The sequence below is a fragment of the Mytilus californianus genome, unplaced genomic scaffold, assembly GCF_021869535.1.
Source record: "Mytilus californianus isolate M0D057914Y unplaced genomic scaffold, xbMytCali1.0.p SCAF_1, whole genome shotgun sequence".
NCBI classification, from domain to species: Eukaryota; Metazoa; Mollusca; class Bivalvia; order Mytilida; family Mytilidae; genus Mytilus; species Mytilus californianus.
This window is the reverse complement of record NW_026262581.1, coordinates 26,211,684-26,233,277: the sequence shown is the minus strand read 5'-3', so window position 1 is coordinate 26,233,277 and position 21,594 is coordinate 26,211,684. Positions and strand designations below refer to the sequence as shown.

The following is a 21,594-nucleotide window of genomic DNA, read 5'->3' as shown; positions in this document are numbered from 1 at the left end:
AGGGCTTTACATTCAGTGGCAACTATTGCATGTTTATTCTGGACAACAAATGAAAAAGATTCAGTTAAAAAGCCATCTTCACTGGTGGTAAGCGGATGGTCGTAACGTAAAGTTACAGTTAGCTAAAGATGGGAGACAACTCTAGATATAAGTTTTTCTTTTTTCGATTTTCGTGCAGTACAAGGTTTACTTCAGACAAAACGCTTATCTCAAACACACTTATCATTAGTACGTTGATATTGAGGTAAAAATTGATACATAAAATTATTCGAAATTTTCATAAAATAGTCGTTCAAAAATTCGAACATGATGGTCGTAACTTAAATGTGTGATGGTCGTAACATTAACTATTAAATTTTTGACGATGGTCGTAACAGACATGAGATGGTCCTCAATTATTGAGAGATGACTGTAACTTAAGTTAATTGAGACGATTTTATCAAAGTATTTTAAAATTACTGTGCACATAACCATGTTAATAAACTCAGACGCCATATATGGTTTACTGAAAACAACATTTTTTTGTTACTGTGATTATGATATGCAGACATTAAGTTAAATAATAATCAAATATACACAGTGTTGATGTATTCGGGTTTATTACACAAAAAAAACGCAGAGATGATAATTTACTCAACTAATCATACTAATGATGCCCTTTCTTGTTGTATAATCATCCAGCATTCATCTAATGTCGCATAATTTTGTAGTCTTTTTAAAGTACAGATCTCAGATAGAGCTGGATCTGAGAGTACTCACAGTTACTGACAGCTAGTTTAAAGCCAATAACAACTAATGAAATAAATGAGGGTATGGATGGGGTCCTTTATTTCTGTATTCTTTATTTTTTTTTTTCCCATTTTTCTCCTTTCCTTATATTTTTTTGTCCATTTTCCTCTATTCTTTATTTTTTTGGCCCATCATTTTCTATTTTATAAATCCCATACACACCCTCATAAATCTAAGTTAACTACATTTTCTTGCATATTTGAACCATGCTTTAAGATTTCCATAAAATTAAAATAAAAGCTGTGCATGTGCTTTAAATCACCCTAAATATACAGATATAACCCTGCAGTATTTTACCAAAACTACCAACTACTAATGTGTCCTGGTCCGTGTCTCAATTAGCTTCCCTTTTGTCGTATATATTCGATAAAAATATTAATGTGACAGTGGTGGCGCAGTGAAAATTACGTTACAAGTCTTGATTCCCGTTCATTTGCCATTAAACGATTTATGCGGTCATTTATTGCGCTCTCCTGCCCCGTTAATGAAATTGCTTTATTATCCGTCATATGTATAAAAATATCATATTATATTCATAAAAGACACGTTTAAAACTCTTTACTTACCTTATTTTGACTTTTAATACAGAGTTACGACCAGCACACATTTACATGACGCCCATCTTCAACATTTTTGTTGTTTTAGTTACGACCATCATGTTGGAATTTTTGAATGACTGTTTTACGAAAATTCGAATGGTTTTATGTATCAAATTTCACCTCAATATCAACGTACTAGTGTGTTTGAGATAAGCGGTTGGGCTGAAGTGAACCTTATACTGCACGAAAATCGGAAAAGAAAAACTTATCTCTTGAGACAATCTCTGGCTAACCGTAACTTTACGTTACGACCATCCGCTTACCACCAGTGATCTTGAAAGTCTTCGTTGATTGAAGCTCTAACTGTGATTGATGACACTGTTGTATAGTAATAAGAGAGATATTTCAGAGTGATTCAGAATCACTCATAATGACAGCCTCTTTTAAATTAAGAGTTTGTTTTTAGAGATATTACTCCTCATGTCACTGTATGACCAGAAAAGTTGCTGAGCCAGGGAACACATCTAGTGAATAAGATCACCTAAAAACTAGTAGTTATTCCTTAATTATACATTTGTATAGCAAATTGGCAAACATACAGTTGGTGTCCGTTACAGCTGAAACATCAGACAGACAAGAATAAAATTTACAGGACATGTCCAGAAAATATAAGTTTTTGAACCAGTGGCTAGTGGTCAACATAAGGTCATCAAATACTGTACTTACTGCAGTTACTATATTGGTGTTAGACCGATAGAGTTCATCAAATAGCAGATATAACACTAAGGCTGCTAAACAATATAGGAACACAAATACTCCTACAAACACATAGAATTCTGCTGATGACTTTGCTCCTTCCAACAATGCCATTTGGCCAGGGCCACCTGAGGATCTAGTGCACAATGGCCACATAAAATATTCATTGTGCAAGCTGAAATTTAATGAAAAGAATTTAAATGAGTCATTAAATGACTTGAACATGTTATACTTTTTACTGTACAAACAATTTTCTTTTTGTCGTTTTAACAATGAGTAAATAATTGTCAAATTCAGTTATTTTCTCTAATTTTGCCTCTGTGACAGCCTATCAGAGGGGAACATGTTTGATGACATTACAAAGAATGACCTCAGTTAGTTTGTAATTTTATGACATGTATAAAATCACCATAAATATCTATAACAAACTGTTAACATAGAGATATGTTTTGCATTTTTGTTATTTTGAAAGTAAATTGCAAATGTTGAAATTAAAATAGCAATACTTAATAAAATGCTTCGATGAACACAGCTGGATACGACTGCAGAGGTCCAACCCTGAACAGTTGGGGTGAAAATGGACACAATATTCGCACTTGATACAGGTCTGAATTTGGATTGTAATTCAATATTTGACACATAATAGGTTTCTGACACCGAATAACTGTAGTCAAAGAACTTAGAATTGGTTATAATTGATTTGAATTTATATTCAATTTTTTGCTTTTGTGAAATACACTATGCTGTTGCGTATTGACCCCCCCCCCCAAACAAAAATTTTTTTTTTACCCCCACCCCTTTTTTGGGCCAAAAAAAAAAATTTGAAGAAATTTTCTTTTTAATTTCTGAAATCTGAAATGAAACAAAAATTGCCCCCCCCCCCCCCATAATTTCTTTTGTACCCCCTCCCTTTTCCAAAAATAAAAATTCTTTCCCTCAGGATATGGTCATAATCTCCTTCCTTTTGTTGTATTGAACCTTATGGTAAAATTAAGTTATTGTGCGAAAATCAATGTGTCTTCTGACGACGATGACGCAAACGTCATACCAATATACAACCGCAATAATAAAAACTTGTTAGTTATGCAAAGTCAATGAACCATGACTTATGGTACAGGGCCAAACAATCTACATGGAAATGAGATGTGCCATTGCAAATATGACTGCATACCAAGTATCACTGACCTATCACTATTGAATCCCCATAAATTGACCTAATCACAAACTAATACATAGTTGATGCCTGAAACAGCATAACTACGTCTGTCTCATTGACATGTACCAAACAGCATACCTATGTCTCTATGCCTGTCTCATTGACATATACCAAACAGCTACCTATGTCTCTACGTCTGTCTCATTGACATGTACCAAACAGCATACCTATGTCTCTATGCCTGTCTCATTGACATATACCAAACAGCATACCTATGTCTCTATGCCTGTCTCATTGACATATACCAAACAGCTACCTATGTCTCTACGTCTGTCTCATTGACATGTACCAAACAGCATACCTATGTCTCTACGTCTGTTTCATTGACATGTACCAAACAGCATACCTATGTCTCTACGTCTGTTTCATTGACATGTACCAAACATCTCATTTTATTCATGTATTTTTTCTTTTGATAATTAAGCTATCTGGATTCATAACTTATACTTAAGTATCCACTTTATACTTTTTAATCAACCTTATAATTTTCTCAAAACTTACTCATATGGATAAGCAACCTGAATTCTTTCAGTTGCGGTGGTTGTATTATGTGTTCCATTATTACAGACAGCATGAAAACCAATTCTCTCATCCAAACTAACAGTTGTTGCAAAAGCAAATATTGATAGAATCTGAAATGAAAAAATAAAACTTTCATTAAATTTTTTTTCAAAGGGAAACATCTATCAGTATGGCTCCTTTACACATTCTTAAAATCTGCTTTGATACTGGAAATTCAGAAATTATTGCGAGGTTTTTATCAATGCTAATAATGCTACTGGGTGAGATTCGCAATAATAGAACTTACTCACATTTTGATATCTGATCCATATATATGTATGCAGATTTTCCTGAAATGGCAATAATAAATTTCACATTTTGGTCCATTCTTCAAAAATCACAATTATATACGCACGCAACAAATTATGTATTTACAGTATCAGATTCACGAAGGGTTAAGATTTGCTCTAATAAAACCCCATAACTCGGAAACGTAAAATCTAAAATTTATAAAAAACGAAAGGGAGCTCATGTCAATAGATATAAATAATTCACCAAAGTTTTATGCAAATTGGTTAAAGCGTTTTTGAGTTAATGTCCGACATGTTGACGACGGACAGACAGACGGAGGGACGGACGGACGGACGGACAGACGGACAACGGTATACCATAATACGTCCCGTAAACGGGCGTATAAAAACTCATATAACAGACTGGATTAACATTGTCCAATACTTGTAGCTAGTGTAGGTGAAGTTTTGTTTTCAGGCCAACATTAAATATGAGCCACTACTATATACAACTGTAAAAGTATATGAGAGCTATATATTGACATCAAATGCACATATATAATTCAGAGAGCTAGGTAGTCTTTATCTAAAGAAAATTCTAGGAAACAAAGTCCTATAACTCTGTAGTTCAAAATACAATAAAATGCTTCGCTGGGGCGCAGCTTGATACGACCGCAGAGGTCGAACCCTGAACAGTTGGGGCAAGTATGGACACAACATTCAAGCTTGATACAGCTCTGAATTTGGATTGTTATTAAATATTTGACACAGCATAGGTTTCTGACACAGAAAGAATGTGGTCTAAGAACTTGAATTTTTTTAATTTACCTATTATGGTCCAATGTCCAAAATCAAAATACATGGTTAGATTCAGCATATCAAAGAACCCCATATATTCAATTTTTGTTAAAATCAAACAAAGTTTAATTTTGGACCCCAACTTGGACAAACTTGAAAACTGGGCCCATAACCAAAAATCTAAACACATGTTTAGATTCAGCATATCAAAGAACCCCAAGAATTCAATTTTTGCTAAAATCAAACTAAGTTTAATTTTGGACCCTTTGGACCTTAATGTAGACCAATTTAAAAAACGGGACTTAAAATTAAAAATCTAAATACACGGTTAGATTTGGAATATCAAAGAACCCCAATAATTCAATTTTTGATGAAATCAAACACAGTTTAATTTTGGACCCTTTTGACCTCAATATGAACCAATTTGATAGCGGGGCCCACAAATAAAAAATCTAAATACATGGTTAGATTCAGCATATCAAAGAACCCCATATATTCAATTTTTGTTGAAATCAAAAAAAGTTTAATTTTGGACCCCAACTTGGACCAACTTGAAAACTGGGCCCATAATCAAAAATCTAAACACATGTTTAGATTCAGCATATCAAAGAACCCCAAGAATTCAATTTTTGTTAAAATCAAACTAAGTTTAATTTTGGACCCTTTGGACCTCAATGAAGACCAATTTAAAAAACGGGACCCAAATTAAAAATCTAAAAACACGGTTAGATTTGGCATATCAAAGAACCCCAATAATTCAATTTTCAATGAAATCAAACAAAGTTTAATTTTGGACCCTTTTGACCTCAATATGAACCAATTTGATAGCGGGGCCTACAAATAAAAAATCTAAATACATGGTTAGATTCAGCATATCAAAGAACCTCATATATTCAATTTTTGTTGAAATCAAACAAAGTTTAATTTTGGACCCCAATTTGGACCAACTTGAAAACTGGGCCCATAATCAAAAATCTAAATACATGTTTAGATTCAGCATATCAAAGAACCCCATATATTCAATTTTTGTTGAAATCAAACAAAGTTTAAATACTGGACCCTATCTTGGACCAACTTGAAAACTGGGCCCATAATCAAAAATCTAAACACATGTTTAGATTCAGCAAATCAAAGAACCCCAAGAATTCAATTTTAGATGAAATCAAACAAAGTTTAATTTTGGACCCTTTTGACCTCAATATGAACCAATTAGATAACGGGGTCCACAAATAAAAAATCTAAATACATGGTTAGATTCAGCATATCAAAGAACCTCATATATTCAATTTTTGTTGAAATCAAACAAAGTTTAATTTTGGACCCCAATTTGGACCAACTTGAAAACTGGGCCAAAAATCAAAAATCTAAATACATGTTTAGATTCAGCATATCAAAGAACCTCATATATTCAATTTTTGCTAAAATCAAACAAAGTTTAATTTTGGACCCTTTGGACATTAATGTAGACCAATTTGAAAACTGGACCCAAAATTAAAAATCTAAATACACTGTTAGATTCGGCATAACAAATAAATAAATGTGATCAAAGATTTTACAAATCTAATGCACCATACTGTGCAATTAAAGATTACTTCTTGAAATTTTTCAATATTTGAAATTTGAAAAAAAAATAATAGTTGAAGAATAATTCTTTTTAATTTCTGAAATCTGAAATGAGAAAAATTTGGCCCCCCACAATTTCTTTTTATCCCCCCCCCCCTTTTTCCCCCAAAAAAATTCTTTCCCTCAAGATATGGTCATAATCTCAATTCAAATTTCCAATGGAGTTGGCAACCATAATTACCCATTTAAATTTACCATAGTGCTAACTTAATCTATTTTATAATAGAATTAATAAAAATATAGTGTCAAATCTTTCATATGGATTTTTTTGTAAAAAAAAAAGATGAAAACATTTGCAGATATTTTTACTGGTCTTCCTTTATAAATATGCATTTCTTTAAACATAATTTAAAAGCAGTGTAAGGGAAGTAACCAAAACGTTGTATTTGGATTACCTCCCTTACACTGTTTTAGATTATCTTTATTGTTCATTAACCATTACTTTATACATAATTTAAAAGCAGTGTAAGGGAGATAATTTCAATAATGTATTTGATTTATCTCCCTTACACTGCTTTAAATTATGTTTTGTACTAAAGTATTTGTCCATTAACCAGGACAACCTTGTTTTTCCCCCTTTTTTGCCCCTAATTCCTAAACGGTTTGAGCCATAACCCCCCAAAGCAAATCCTAACCATCCCTTTGTGGTATGGAAACTTGTAGTATAATTTCAGAGAGATCCATACACCGTTCCACAGTTATTGTCTGGAAACTAGAAAATGCTCATTTTTGGCCCCTTTTTGGCCCCTAATTCCTTAACTGTTGGTACCATAACCCCCAAAATCAATCCCAACCTTCCTTTTGTGGTATTTAACCTTATGGTCAAATTTCAAAAAGATCCATTCACTTAAACTAAAGTTAGAGTGCGAAAACCAATATGTATTCGGACGACGAATGCGGACGACGACGACGACGACGACGACGCCAACGTCATACCAATATACGACCACAAAATTTTTTTGCGGTCGTATAAAAAACAGATACATATCTTCATGAAGTTTAGGTTAAAGTTTAATGGATGAGTCAAAATGAACTATAATTATTGAAAAAGTCAGGATGAACACACTGCACAAACTATATCATGTATATTATCGCTATTTTGTGTATTTTTCCTAATGATCTTTTTTTGTCATAATTTTTCATATCATGCTACTTAATTGCTTGAGATAGAAAAATTATATTATGTTGTCACTGAAAAATTAAGGGCTCACGTGTCATTGTCAACATCATCAACGTTAGAGGCAAAATAGCGATAAACATATTATCAATGGTCTTTCAAACTCAAGGATGCTTCTCTGCCATATCTCATCTCAGGGCTGTCGCTCTTTGATTGGATTGTAGCTGAGAAACACCCTTTCTTTTGAAAAACCATCGATTATCTATAAATACAATAACTACACAAATGCAGTGCAAGCTATTGCTCATTTATATATCATCCCTTCAATAACATTGAAAGGACTGTAAATGTATCACATGGCATGGCATAACCAGATAAATAATAACAAGAAATGAACTGTCAAATTGACAGCGAACCTGGTTTTTTTATGCTAACAATTGTTGAACTAAATAATAAGACAGGCAGTTCAAATAAAATAGATGAATACTAATTGTGTGGCGCTTTCAGGCTAGTTTGATGCGACACTTTCTGTCCCTATTTTCCAATCTATCAAGGATTATGTCTTGAACAGTAAAAGTTTTAAAAAAAGTCAGTATCAAAATTGACCTTCATTTTGTTATCAACATATCAAAATTTGAGAGGCATTGGTTGGACAGTGTTTAATTTATTGCACATAAACGACATTAAGGGTTATTTCTAGTAAATCAAGACATTTTTTAAACTACTGCTTTTATACTGATTTATACAAGTGAAAATTGTCAAATCTAACTTGACCTCCATTTGGGCATCAGTAACAACATACCAAAAATTAATTTAAACTGGTGGAATGCTTCATTAGTTATTACACTTAAACGAGAAAAAGAGCCTGGAGTTTCCAATCAATCAAGGACTATAACTCTAGACGGTAATTGGGTAAATTACAGAGAACAAGAATACATAAAGAATCCTGGATGAAAATAGGAAAAGAGTTAATAATGTATTATATCCTTGTAATTTGTATGTCTACATGGTTTCAGATAGTTAAAAAAAAAAATTCCTTCCTTTTTTTTTCTTCGTGTCTATAATTATTTTCTTTCCTTTTTTTCTACAAATGTTTTTTTTTTCTTCATTTTTTTTTCCTGTTTATTGCATGTGTACTGAATAAATATATATTTCTTGCATGTGTAACCTTTTTAAAAGAGAGTTCTACTTTTATTATTTGTTCTCAAACTGTAGATTCCATGCTAAATATAGATTCTACCACTGCATCGAATGTGATACGATATTTATCCACTCGAGACAGTTAAATTTTCAAATTTAAAACGCGAGGCTCGCCGAGCGTTTTAAATATTTAAAATTTAACTGTCGAGAGTGGATAAATATCGTATTACACAAGATTTGGTGGTGGAATCTGTTTCTCTAATGATTTTCAAACAATATGCAGGCAAACTTATTCCTTCTTTTTGAATGATCTGCAAAAAGATGTGTTCTTTCTATGTGACGTCATCAGGCATGGTCGCCTTTGTTCATGCCGTCACAATAGGAAATTCAAAGGAAAGCAAGAAAATTCGACGTCATAATCGGATTTTAACCAATGAAGAACTGAGATCAAACGAACCACACGTTGATTAAATTTTTTTTATACAATGGGTGCAGAAAGGGATAAATTGACGAAGAATTAGAGAAAATGCATTATTCAATTGTTCATTGATAAGCTAGGTATAAAACAATTCCTTCTTTGTTGAAAATAGATAGATTTTCCCAATAAATCAATTTCTAATGAATAGAAACCTTTCCTACATCTATTTTCAACTGACAGAAGAAATTCAAAAACTTTTAAAATCTTTAAAAAATTGTCATCAATAGAAACTATAGATTTTCGTCGTTCATTATATAAACAAGTATAAGATCTTATAAGTGAATTTTATCTCTTTAAAAAAATCATTACAGTATAAAGCTTCAAAAGAAAAATGACTTTTAGAGAAGTATCTCATCTGAGTTTGAATCAAGTGGTTAAACCCCCTATCAGTGCTTAATGATTATAGAATTGTCGTATGCTTCAAGTTGAGAACAATCAAAGAGTATCGCTGATCTTGATTCCAATCAAAGAGTATGCCTGATCTTGATTCCAATAAAACACACTGTCATACTTAGCTGACTAGTTAGAAATGTGAACTGTCAAGGGATTATTAGAAACCTTTAGCAATATGATCACAGGCCATCAAAATTATTTTTTTCAAGGAAAAATCTTTAATTTTGCCATCAAGGGATTAGAAAATGACAAGAATAAACTTTTCACTTATTCATTTTATCAATGAATAAAAGGATACTCAACATTACTGTAAAGAAGTATGTGAGAATGTCAATTGTGGATATATGTACTAGTTTACAAATTAGCAATGCATTGACTAAACAAAAAAACAAAAATTTGCAAGTTATTAAACTTTTTTTTTTTGATTCACCTTTAAAAGTGCTGAAATATTTCACAGATTATCTTGACCTATTCTAATGCAAACCTAGCAACAACGTACACCTGTCAGCTTCTTGAAAATGCTGTTCGGTCTGTCTTTAACCAAAGCACACTTAGCTTGTAAAACTTATAATATTTATATTCAACCTTTAATATTTTGACATTGGGCAAAAACAAACTTTTCAAATATTTCTAAATGTTTACTATAAACGTTGCAATTCTGTGGTTTATATAATGAATTTGACCTTTTGAAATTTCAACATTAACCAGTATGACTTGAATTAAAGAACAATATGTTAAGACTGTTCATTGGTATCACCCTTAATGTAGCCTTTTTTGGTGTTTCATTCAGATTGCGCATATTAAGTGACACATTATTAGACGTTTGCGCTTTTTTATAGGACATTTGGGCTTTTGTTAAAGGACTTTTGCGCTTCAATATAAAGGACATTTGCGTTTTTTACATAAAACATGTGCGCTTTTACAATATTTGCTTCTTATGACTTAATTCCCTCCTCTTTTATCCGAGCTTGGGACAGGCAGGTTTGACATGGCAGATATAGTCATAATTTTCTTTATGGTTAAAAGCCAAATAGACATTTCAAAACACATTCAATTCATAGCACATTCGTGTTTAAAAGTCATGTCATAGCACATTGATATAGTTATATATAGCTAAAAGTAAACATTCTTAAGACATAAAAGACATGTATAGTCATCACAGGTCAGTTTTCGCTTGATATCTGATTGATTGATTGATTGTTGGTTGCTTAACGTCCAGTGGCAAATATTTCATGCATATTCAGGACGAGAACAAATAAACAATAAATACAATAGGTAGGTTATGTAAGAGGGACGTACAGGATTAAGGCCAGAGAAATTTAGACTGCCACGGGAAGTGAGGGTATATTGGATAGGGACAGAAATTTAGCCTTGCAACAGGTCACCTATAGACCCCTCAAAGAGTTGTTGCAAGGGTTTTTTAACATGCAAAGAGCGTGGCACTCACTTTACACGAGGCATCGGATTTAACGTCCCCATTCTGACCGGACGTGGCTGCAAATTTGTACATCCCGCACAGCCAAACAGATGCCCCACTTTAGCAAGGGTTTTACTGCCGGTCCGAGGAAGACCAATGGTGACCATACTTCTATTCACCAGTCACCCTTGGGGGCGCTTGATATCTGAAGCCCAAGGAATAAACAAATGTAGCTCATGTAATCTGTCCTAACTGGTATTTCGCCCACATTTCAAATAAATTTTCTAGTTTCTGAATCTCTTTCTCAATTCTTGACTGAGGTGCCTTTTCGTCAATATAAGAATTTTAACGTATAAATCAACCGACTGTTGTTCAATGATAAAAATCCATCGTGACATATACATTTTTGTCCTTTACTAGCCTCATTAACTTCAAACTCTTAGGTTTAAGACTGTGTCAATGTGATCTACCTAACAACAAATATAAGTTGAATTTATTTGCGCAATGATTACAACTAATTAAAATTGCAGGTAGACGACTTTTGGTAAAAAGTGCAAATGTCCAGTCAATTTAATACAGCTGTATCAAAATTTAAAGCGCAAATGTCCATAGTGTTTTGAGCGCATATGTCCTATCGAGTAATAGGTAAAAAAGTGCCAACATCACGTGAAGTAAAGGGAACTAATACCAGTTTATAATGCCTACGTAATACATTATTCTTTACTGGTTTGATAACACTTGGTCACAATTCATTTACCAAGTAGCTTTCCTTTAGCTCCCTATCACATCTTGTTATACCTAAATTTTGCTTGTAAATAAATCAGATATTTATTAATATGTACAATAAAACCTGACTAATTAACAATAAAATGCTTCGCTGGGGCGCAGCTTGATACGACCGCAGAGGTCGAACCCTGAACAGTTGGGGCAAGTATGGACACAACATTCAAGCTTGATACAGCTCTGAATTTGGATTGTTATCAAATATTTGACACAGCATAGGTTTCTGACACAGAAAGAATGTGGTCTAAGAACTTGAATTTTTTTAATTTACCTATTATGGTCCAATGTCCAAAATCAAAATACATGGTTAGATTCAGCATATCAAAGAACCCCATATATTCAATTTTTGTTAAAATCAAACAAAGTTTAATTTTGGGCCCCAACTTGGACAAACTTGAAAACTGGGCCCATAATCAAAAATCTAAACACATGTTTCGATTCAGCATATCAAAGAACCCCAAGAATTCAATTTTTGCTAAAATCAAACTAAGTTTAATTTTGGACCCTTTGGACCTTAATGTAGACCAATTTAAAAAACGGGACTTAAAATTAAAAATCTAAATACACGGTAAGATTTGGAATATCAAAGAACCCCAATAATTCAATTTTTGATGAAATCAAACAAAGTTTAATTTTGGACCCTTTTGACCTCAATATGAACCAATTTGATAGCGGGGCCCACAAATAAAAAATCTAAATTCATGGTTAGATTCAGCATATCAAAGAACCCCATATATTCAATTTTTGTTGAAATCAAAAAAAGTATAATTTTGGACCCCAACTTGGACCAACTTGAAAACTGGGCCCATAATCAAAAATCTAAACACATGTTTAGATTCAGCATATCAAAGAACCCCAAGAATTCAATTTTTGTTAAAATCAAACTAAGTTTAATTTTGGACCCTTTGGACCTCAATGAAGACCAATTTAAAAAACGGGACCCAAATTAAAAATCTAAAAACACGGTTAGATTTGGCATATCAAAGAACCCCAATAATTCAATTTTCGATGAAATCAAACAAAGTTTAATTTTGGACCCTTTTGACCTCAATATGAACCAATTTGATAGCGGGGCCTACAAATAAAAAATCTAAATACATGGTTAGATTCAGCATATCAAAGAACCTCATATATTCAATTTTTGCTAAAATCAAACAAAGTTTAATTTTGGACCCTTTGGACATTAATGTAGACCAATTTGAAAACTGGACCCAAAATTAAAAATCTAAATACACTGTTAGATTCGGCATAACAAATAAATAAATGTGATCAAAGATTTTACAAATCTAATGCGCCATACTGTGCAATTAAAGATTACTTCTTGAAATTTTTCAATATTTGAAATTTGAAAAAAAAATAATATTTGAAGAATAATTCTTTTTAATTTCTGAAATCTGAAATGGGAAAAAATTGGCCCCCCACAATTTCTTTTTATCCCCCCCCCCCCCCACTTTTTCCCCCCAAAAAATTCTTTCCCTCAAGATATGGTCATAATCTCAATTCAAATTTCCAATGGAGTTGGCAACCATAATTACCCATTTAAATTTACCATAGTGCTAACTTAATCTATTTTATAATAGAATTAATAAAAATATAGTGTCAAATCTTTCATATGGATTTTTTTGTAAAAAAAAAAGATGAAAACATTTGCAGATATTTTTACTGGTCTTCCTTTATAAATATGCATTTCTTTAAACATAATTTAAAAGCAGTGTAAGGGAAGTAACCAAAACATTGTATTTGGATTACCTCCCTTACACTGTTTTAGATTATCTTTATTGTTCATTAACCATTACTTTATACATAATTTAAAAGCAGTGTAAGGGAGATAATTTCAATGATGTATTTGATTTATCTCCCTTACACTGCTTTAAATTATGTTTTGTACTAAAGTATTTGTCCATTAAACCAGGACAACCTTGTTTTTCCCCCTTTTTTGCCCCTAATTCCTAAACGGTTTGAGCCATAACCCCCCAAAGCAAATCCTAACCATCCCTTTGTGGTATGGAAACTTGTAGTATAATTTCAGAGAGATCCATACACCGTTCCACAGTTATTGTCTGGAAACTAGAAAATGCTCATTTTTGGCCCCTTTTTGGCCCCTAATTCCTTAACTGTTGGTACCATAACCCCCAAAATCAATCCCAACCTTCCTTTTGTGGTATTTAACCTTATGGTCAAATTTCAAAAAGATCCATTCACTTAAACTAAAGTTAGAGTGCGAAAACCAATATGTATTCGGACGACGACGCCGGACGACGACGACGCCGGACGACGACGACGACGACGACGACGACGACGCCAACGTCATACCAATATACGACCACAAAATTTTTTTGCGGTCGTATAAAAATCTATATAAAGAGCCAACCTGTCTAAAAAAAACACTTGTAACCAATCTCTTAGTAAAGTAATTTAGCCTGTGAAAAGCAAAGTCCCCAAAAAATCTTCAAAAGACATGCTTCACTGATCATGCACATATAAGCTTTTGTATGCAAATTGTGTTTTCTACCAAAATTGAACACTCAATGGATTTAAAATTGTAGTTCAAATTTATTTAGGCTCGCCACTATATGGCCATGAAAAAGTACACATCAATTTCTGACAAAATTTTCATGACAGCTAGATGTCACTAGTAAAATAGGAACGGCTGACCCTACAACTCCTGTGCACATGAATTCAACAATGGTTTTTGTTGAGGTTTATGATAATGTTGCTTAATCTTTTAGTTTTCTGTGTCGTCCACCTTTTTTCTCTTGGCCGTGGTTTTGTCTATTGGCCTTTTAACTTATGGTTTTTGAGATCCCTAGCTATCTTATACCTGCTATTTCAAATTATGTGCGTTGGTGTTTTGTTTTCAGTCAATTGCTTGAAGCTGATCTAAAGTTCATCATGGATTAAAAGTACTATAGAGTGCATTCACTGCTTGCATGATAAAATGCCATTCACATATAAAATCATTAATTTCAAAGTACGGTCAATGATTTTAATTCAAACAAGTCAATAAAGATAATAATAGCAAAATATAATTTAGAATACTGAGTGTTAGTCTTTTTCTTTTCTTTTTTTTTTTTGAATTAGGAATTCAAAGTTTAATATTCATAGTACATATCAAGTAAATATTTAAAAAATATGCAGCTTCAGGTTTCAATCTATCAAAAAATGCATGTAAACAAATGTTGGTATTCTCTGAAATGAAAGTAATTTACACCCCCATTTTTTTGTGGGGTTTGTGTTGCTGACAGTCTTTCGTTTTCTTTTAAGCGGTTTGTGTACTGACTTGTTTGCCTTTTGGTTGTTTTTACCCATGGCATTGTCAGCTTGTTTTCGACTTATGAGTTTGAATATCCTTTTTGGTATTTTTTGCCTCTCTTTACAATATTGTTGGTTTTTTTTAATAAGGTTTTTTTTTTTTTTTAAGTTCTACAGTAAAATAAGTTTTTTCATATTTTTTTACAAATATGAATTATCTGCAATATCTGTGGAGAATCATGCAGAATTCGTTAATCTCTATAAACAACCATAGGCTAGATTTAAGCCATTAATAGCCAGGGTATTAAAGACTGAATCAAATAGTGACTGAAGCAATTCAAACTGATGTCAGGATTTAAAAGCATCCAGGAAAGATTAATATTGTTACAAAAATCAACACAAAATATATAATTTTTATTATTACCAGATAAAATTTATATAATTTGAAAGTATTTTGTTATAAGTATTAGATCAACTTTTTTTTGCCTATGGGTGTTCTATAATCATACTAATTCTGGATATAGAATCGATACTTATAAAATTTATTATTTAAATATGATTATGTAATTAGATGTTCACAGTACAGATTTTTGATGTAAAATGTTCAGTCCAGATTTTTTAATTTAAATATTCAAGCAAACCAGACAATTTTAAATCTCAATTCTGACCTCTTTTATATTTATAACTGAACACAGTAGGCTTTCAACCTTCCAAGTCTAACATGTCTAAGGAAAAGGAACTTTGTCAAAAAATAGTCAAATAAAATGCTTCGCTGGGGCGCAGCTTGATACGACCGCAGAGGTCGAACCCTGAACAGTTGGGGCAAGTATGGACACAACATTCAAGCTTGATACAGCTCTGAATTTGGATTGTTATTAAATATTTGACACAGCATAGGTTTCTGACACAGAAAGAATGTGGTCTAAGAACTTGAATTTTTTTAATTTACCTAATATGGTCCAATGTCCAAAATCAAAATACATGGTTAGATTCAGCATATCAAAGAACCCCATATATTCAATTTTTGTTAAAATCAAACAAAGTTTAATTTTGGACCCCAACTTGGACAAACTTGAAAACTGGGCCCATAATCAAAAATCTAAACACATGTTTAGATTCAGCATATCAAAGAACCCCAATAATTCAATTTTTGCTAAAATCAAACTAAGTTTAATTTTGGACCCTTTGGACCTTAATGTAGACCAATTTAAAAAACGGGACTTAAAATTAAAAATCTAAATACACGGTTAGATTTGGAATATCAAAGAACCCCAATAATTCAATTTTTGATGAAATCAAACAAAGTTTAATTTTGGACCCTTTTGACCTCAATATGAACCAATTTGATAGCGGGGCCCGCAAATAAAAAAATCTAAATACATGGTTAGATTCAGCATATCAAAGAACCCCATATATTCAATTTTTGTTGAAATCAAAAAAAGTTTAATTTTGGACCCCAACTTGGACCAACTTGAAAACTGGGCCCATAATCAAAAATCTAAATACATGTTTAGATTCAGCATATCAAAGAACCCCACATATTCAATTTTTGTTGAAACTAAACAAAGTTTAAATACTGGACCCTATCTTGGACCAACTTGAAAACTGGGCCCATAATCAAAAATCTAAACACATGTTTAGATTCAGCATATCAAAGAACCCCAATAATTCAATTTTTGTTAAAATCAAACTAAGTTTAATTTTGGACCCTTTGGACCTCAATGAAGACCAATTTTAAAAAATGGGACCCAAATTAAAAATCTAAAAACACGGCTAGATTTGGCATATCAAAGAACCCCAATAATTCAATTTTTGATGAAATCAAACAAAGTTTAATTTTAGACCCTTTTGACCTCAATATGAACCAATTTGATAGCGGGGCCTACAAATAAAAAATCTAAATACATGGTTAGATTCAGCATATCAAAGAACCTCATATATTCAATTTTTGTTGAAATCAAACAGTTTAATTTTGGACCCCAATTTGGACCAACTTGAAAACTGGGCCCATAATCAAAAATCTAAATACATGTTTAGATTCAGCATATCAAAGAACCCCATATATTCAATTTTTGTTGAAATCAAACAAAGTTTAAATACTGGACCCTATCTTGGACCAACTTGAAAACTGGGCCCATAATCAAAAATCTAAACACATGTTTAGATTCAGCATATCAAAGAACCCCAAGAATTCAATTTTTGTTAAAATCAAACTAAGTTTAATTTTGGACCCTTTGGACCTTAATGTAGACCAATTTAAAAAACAGGACCCAAAATTAAAAATCTAAATACACGGTTAGATTTGGAATATCAAAGAACCCCAATAATTCAATTTTAGATGAAATCAAACAAAGTTTAATTTTGGACCCTTTTGACCTCAATATGAACCAATTTGATAACGGGGTCCACAAATAAAAAATCTAAATACATGGTTAGATTCAGCATATCAAAGAACCCCATATATTCAATTTTTGTTGAAATCAAACAAAGTTTAATTTTGGACCCCAATTTGGACCAACTTGAAAACTGGGCCAAAAATCAAAAATCTAAATACATGTTTAGATTCAGCATATCAAAGAACCTCATATATTCAATTTTTGCTAAAATCAAACAAAGTTTAATTTTGGACCCTTTGGACCTTAATGTAGACCAATTTGAAAACTGGACCCAAAATTAAAAATCTAAATACACTGTTAGATTCGGCATAACAAATAAATAAATGTGATCAAAGATTTTACAAATCTAATGCGCCATACTGTGCAATTAAAGATTACTTCTTGAAATTTTTCAATATTTGAAATTTGAAAAAAAAATAATATTTGAAGAATAATTCTTTTTAATTTCTGAAATCTGAAATGAGAAAAAATTGACCCCCCACAATTTCTTTTTATCACCCCCCCCCCCCCCCCCCTTTTTTCCCCAAAAAAATTCTTTCCCTCAAGATATGGTCATAATCTCAATTCAAATTTCCAATGGAGTTGGCAACCATAATTACCCATTTAAATTTACCATAGTGCTAACTTAATCTATTTTATAATAGAATTAAAAATATAGTGTCAAATCTTTCATATGGATTTTTTGTAAAAAAAAAAGATGCAACATTTGCAGATATTTTTACTGGTCTTCCTTTATAAATATGTATTTCTTTAAACATAATTTAAAAGCAGTGTAAGGGAAGTAACCAAAACGTTGTATTTGGATTACCTCCCTTACACTGTTTTAAATTATCTTTATTGTTCATTAACCATTACTTTATACATAATTTAAAAGCAGTGTAAGGGAGATAATTTCAATGATGTATTTGATTTATCTGCCTTACACTGCTTTAAATTATGTTGTTTACTAAAGTATTTGTCCATTAACCAGGACAACCTTGTTTTTCCCCCTTTTTTTCCCCTAATTCCTAAACGGTTTGAGCCATAACCCCCCAAAGCAAATCCTAACCATCCCTTTGTGGTATGGAAACTTGTAGTATAATTTCAGAGAGATCCATACACCGTTCCACAGTTATTGTCTGGAAACTAGAAAATGCTTATTTTTGGCCCCTTTTTGGCCCCTAATTCCTTAACTGTTGGTACCATAACCCCCAAAATCAATCCCAACCTTCCTTTTGTGGTATTTAACCTTATGGTCAAATTTCAAAAAGATCCATTCACTTAAACTAAAGTTAGAGTGCGAAAACCAATGTGTATTCCGACGACGACGACGCCGGACGACGACGACGACGACGACGCCAACGTCATACCAATATACGACCACAAAATTTTTTTGCGGTCGTTTAAAAATTTGTGAATTATAATGCACTGGCCAGTATTCTTTAAAATGTTGAATTTCAGTGGACTAAAGGTGTTAAACCGATCATAATTGTAAAACAAACCACGACAGATCAGAAAGTTTACTTTTGTTTAAAAAAAATCAAGAAAGTTACAACTGCAAAAGACTAATGTTTAATGATAGGAATGTCCCATAGTTTATAAATTTTCAAATGATATATGTTTAAATACCTTTCTTGTTCTCATCTTAAGGTTTTACTGAATGAAACCCATATTTTTAATTTTTTTCTTAATACTTTTCATACAATCTGATTTGACATTAGGATATAAGAACAGTCGAAACCCTTAATTCTGTGATGATTTTTTTTCTTCAAAATTTAACTAAGTTTAAAATACACTTATAAAAAATTAATTTGTTAACTTTCTTTACCTACATGATTTTTTTTTCAATCTCATATAAAAAAAATCCAGACACATTTTTTTCTGCAAACATCATTTTTTAAATGGCTACATGTATCTCACCTAACAATTGTAAGTACCTCCTTGTTTTCCATAATTTTGATATTTTGACATATCATATCATCTTTTCAAAAAGATGATCAAAAATGAAAAATTTATATTGAATTTCAAGTGCAATTTAGAAATAAATACAAAATGTAGATTAACCAAAAATCTATTTTTCCCTGTCTATCCAAATCTATATAATTCTGTTTTTCAAAATAAAAGGACATAGCTAAAATTTCTAACTATATGCATGTATGTAAAACATATTACAATATATACCTGAGCTGGTATTAATACCATCTTTTTTTAAATTAAATAAAAAAATACAATATAAACTTGTGCATCAGCATACTGTACATTCACAAAACAGTACACAATTAGTATTTTAATTTAAATAAATAAATCAATATTCAAACTGTGCCTTACCAGATTTAAAACTTTCAGAAAAATAATCGTAACAATCATTTTACATCCATCGTCAACAGATAATGTGAACAATTTATTATCTTCCCTAACAAATAGACAAAGCTCGACTAATAACCAGCATATCTGATTCTCAATAGTTCCATTAAACAATGACTGTATTGGAATTATCCAACGACAACAGAACTGTGAAGGTATTTAGGTAATCATGGCTATTCATAATAGTTACTGTGGATTCATTATAATTTGTGGCCTGTGGGCAGTGTGGGGTATCACTTTTCATTAAATTCGTGGGGATACAGCAACTAAGAATTCAAAATGTTCAACAATGTTTAAATTCTACATAGGCTTGTATACCACTTTGACCTATAATTGTTAACTTCTTACACATTGTGACTTGGATTGAGTGTTGTCTCATTGGCACTCATACCACATCTTCTTATTTATCCATGTATACAAACTTTTGTAAAACCACTAAATCAAATTTCAACGATGATAATACCATTTTCCCCAAATCCACATCAATTGGTACAGACAAAAATAAATGACTCCACAGTAACCTCTAATAAAATGCTCTGCTGGGCGCAGCTTGATACAACCGCAGAGGTTGAACCCTGAACAGTTGGGGCAAGTGTTGACACTACTTTCAAGCTTGATAGTCAGCTCTGAATTTGGATTGTGATTAAATATTTGACACAGCATAGGTTTGTGACACAAAATGAATGTGGTCAAAGAACTGAAAAATTTGAAATTGGACTTTTACCTATTATGGTCCAATAATGAGATAATTCAATTTTGATGAAATCAAACAAGGTTTAATTTTGGACCCTTTAGACCTCATTATTGACCAATTTAAAAACGGGACCCAAAATCAAAAATCCAAATACACGGTTAGCATGTTTAGATTCAGCATATTAAAGAACCCCAAGAATTCAAGACTTTGAATTTAACCCATTGAAATTGGTAAATAAATAAGCAATTTATACAAAGTATTAGAAAAGTATTGATTTGGCCCCTCTTTCCTAAATGGTTAGGCAGTGTTCTCCCCAGAAGTTTTGGATAGCATCACATTTGGCGTAAAAAAAATAAACTGTATTTTTTTCAATGTCATTTGTAGTGTTGCGGCGCGGAAATTATTATAGCATCACAGGAAAAAAATATAGCGTCTCAGTGCTGCGACGCTAAAATGGCCTGGGGAGAACACTGGGTTAGGACCATAACCCGAAAATAAATTCTTACCTTCCTTTTTTGGTATTGAACCTTGTGGTTTAATTTCATAGAGATCCATAGAACTTTAATCAAGTTATTATACGGGAACCAGAAAATCCTAGTTTTTTGGCCCCTAATTCCCAAAATCAACCCTACCTTCCATTAAAGTATGGAACCTTGTGGTACAATTTCATAGAGATCCATAGAATTATACACAAATCATTGTCCTGAAAGAAGAAAAATGCTTGTTTTTGGCCCCTTATTCCTAAACAGTTAAATAACAGGAAAATAACCCCCAATATCAATCCCAACCTTCCTTTTGTGGTATGGAACATAAGAGATTCATACAATTTTACTCAAATTGGTGTCTGGAAACCAAATGTCTTCGGACTGCAATGCTGAAGCCAAACACACAGACATTGTCATAACATCATAGGACTACAAAATTTGGCAATCATATAGAAAATGTCACCCCGCAGCAGAGACTGTACCGTACATAAAAACCTTTTCAAGGACTTAATTTTTTTCATTTGTAATTACAAAGCAAAAATTTTACATAATATCAGTTAAAAATTAGCTTATAAATATCATGT

At 32.2% G+C, this 21,594-nt stretch overlaps 1 protein-coding gene and 1 long non-coding RNA gene across 4 annotated transcripts in view; both read right to left on the bottom strand.

Moving 5' to 3' along the window:
- The window catches only part of LOC127718065 (synaptophysin-like), a 62,268-nt gene that overhangs the window by 8,831 nt on the left and 31,843 nt on the right, over window positions 1-21,594 (bottom strand). The window contains exons 3-4 of the mRNA XM_052223968.1: window positions 3,802-3,932; window positions 2,055-2,259 (exon numbers count right to left, since the gene is read on the bottom strand). Coding sequence (XP_052079928.1) covers window positions 2,055-2,259; window positions 3,802-3,932 — 336 coding nt within the window. The remainder of the gene's footprint in view (window positions 1-2,054; window positions 2,260-3,801; window positions 3,933-21,594) is intronic.
- On the bottom strand, window positions 2,996-3,787 carry LOC127718105 (uncharacterized). 3 transcript variants are annotated; one of them, XR_007989576.1, is made up of 3 exons: window positions 3,557-3,787; window positions 3,423-3,467; window positions 2,996-3,341 (listed from the first exon to the last, which is right to left on the bottom strand). It is a non-coding gene; the product is annotated as an uncharacterized LOC127718105 (long non-coding RNA). The 3 variants fall into 3 exon arrangements; XR_007989575.1 differs by lacking the exon at window positions 2,996-3,341 and adding an exon at window positions 3,343-3,378 and having other exon boundaries at window positions 3,423-3,512; XR_007989574.1 differs by lacking the exon at window positions 2,996-3,341 and adding an exon at window positions 3,343-3,378.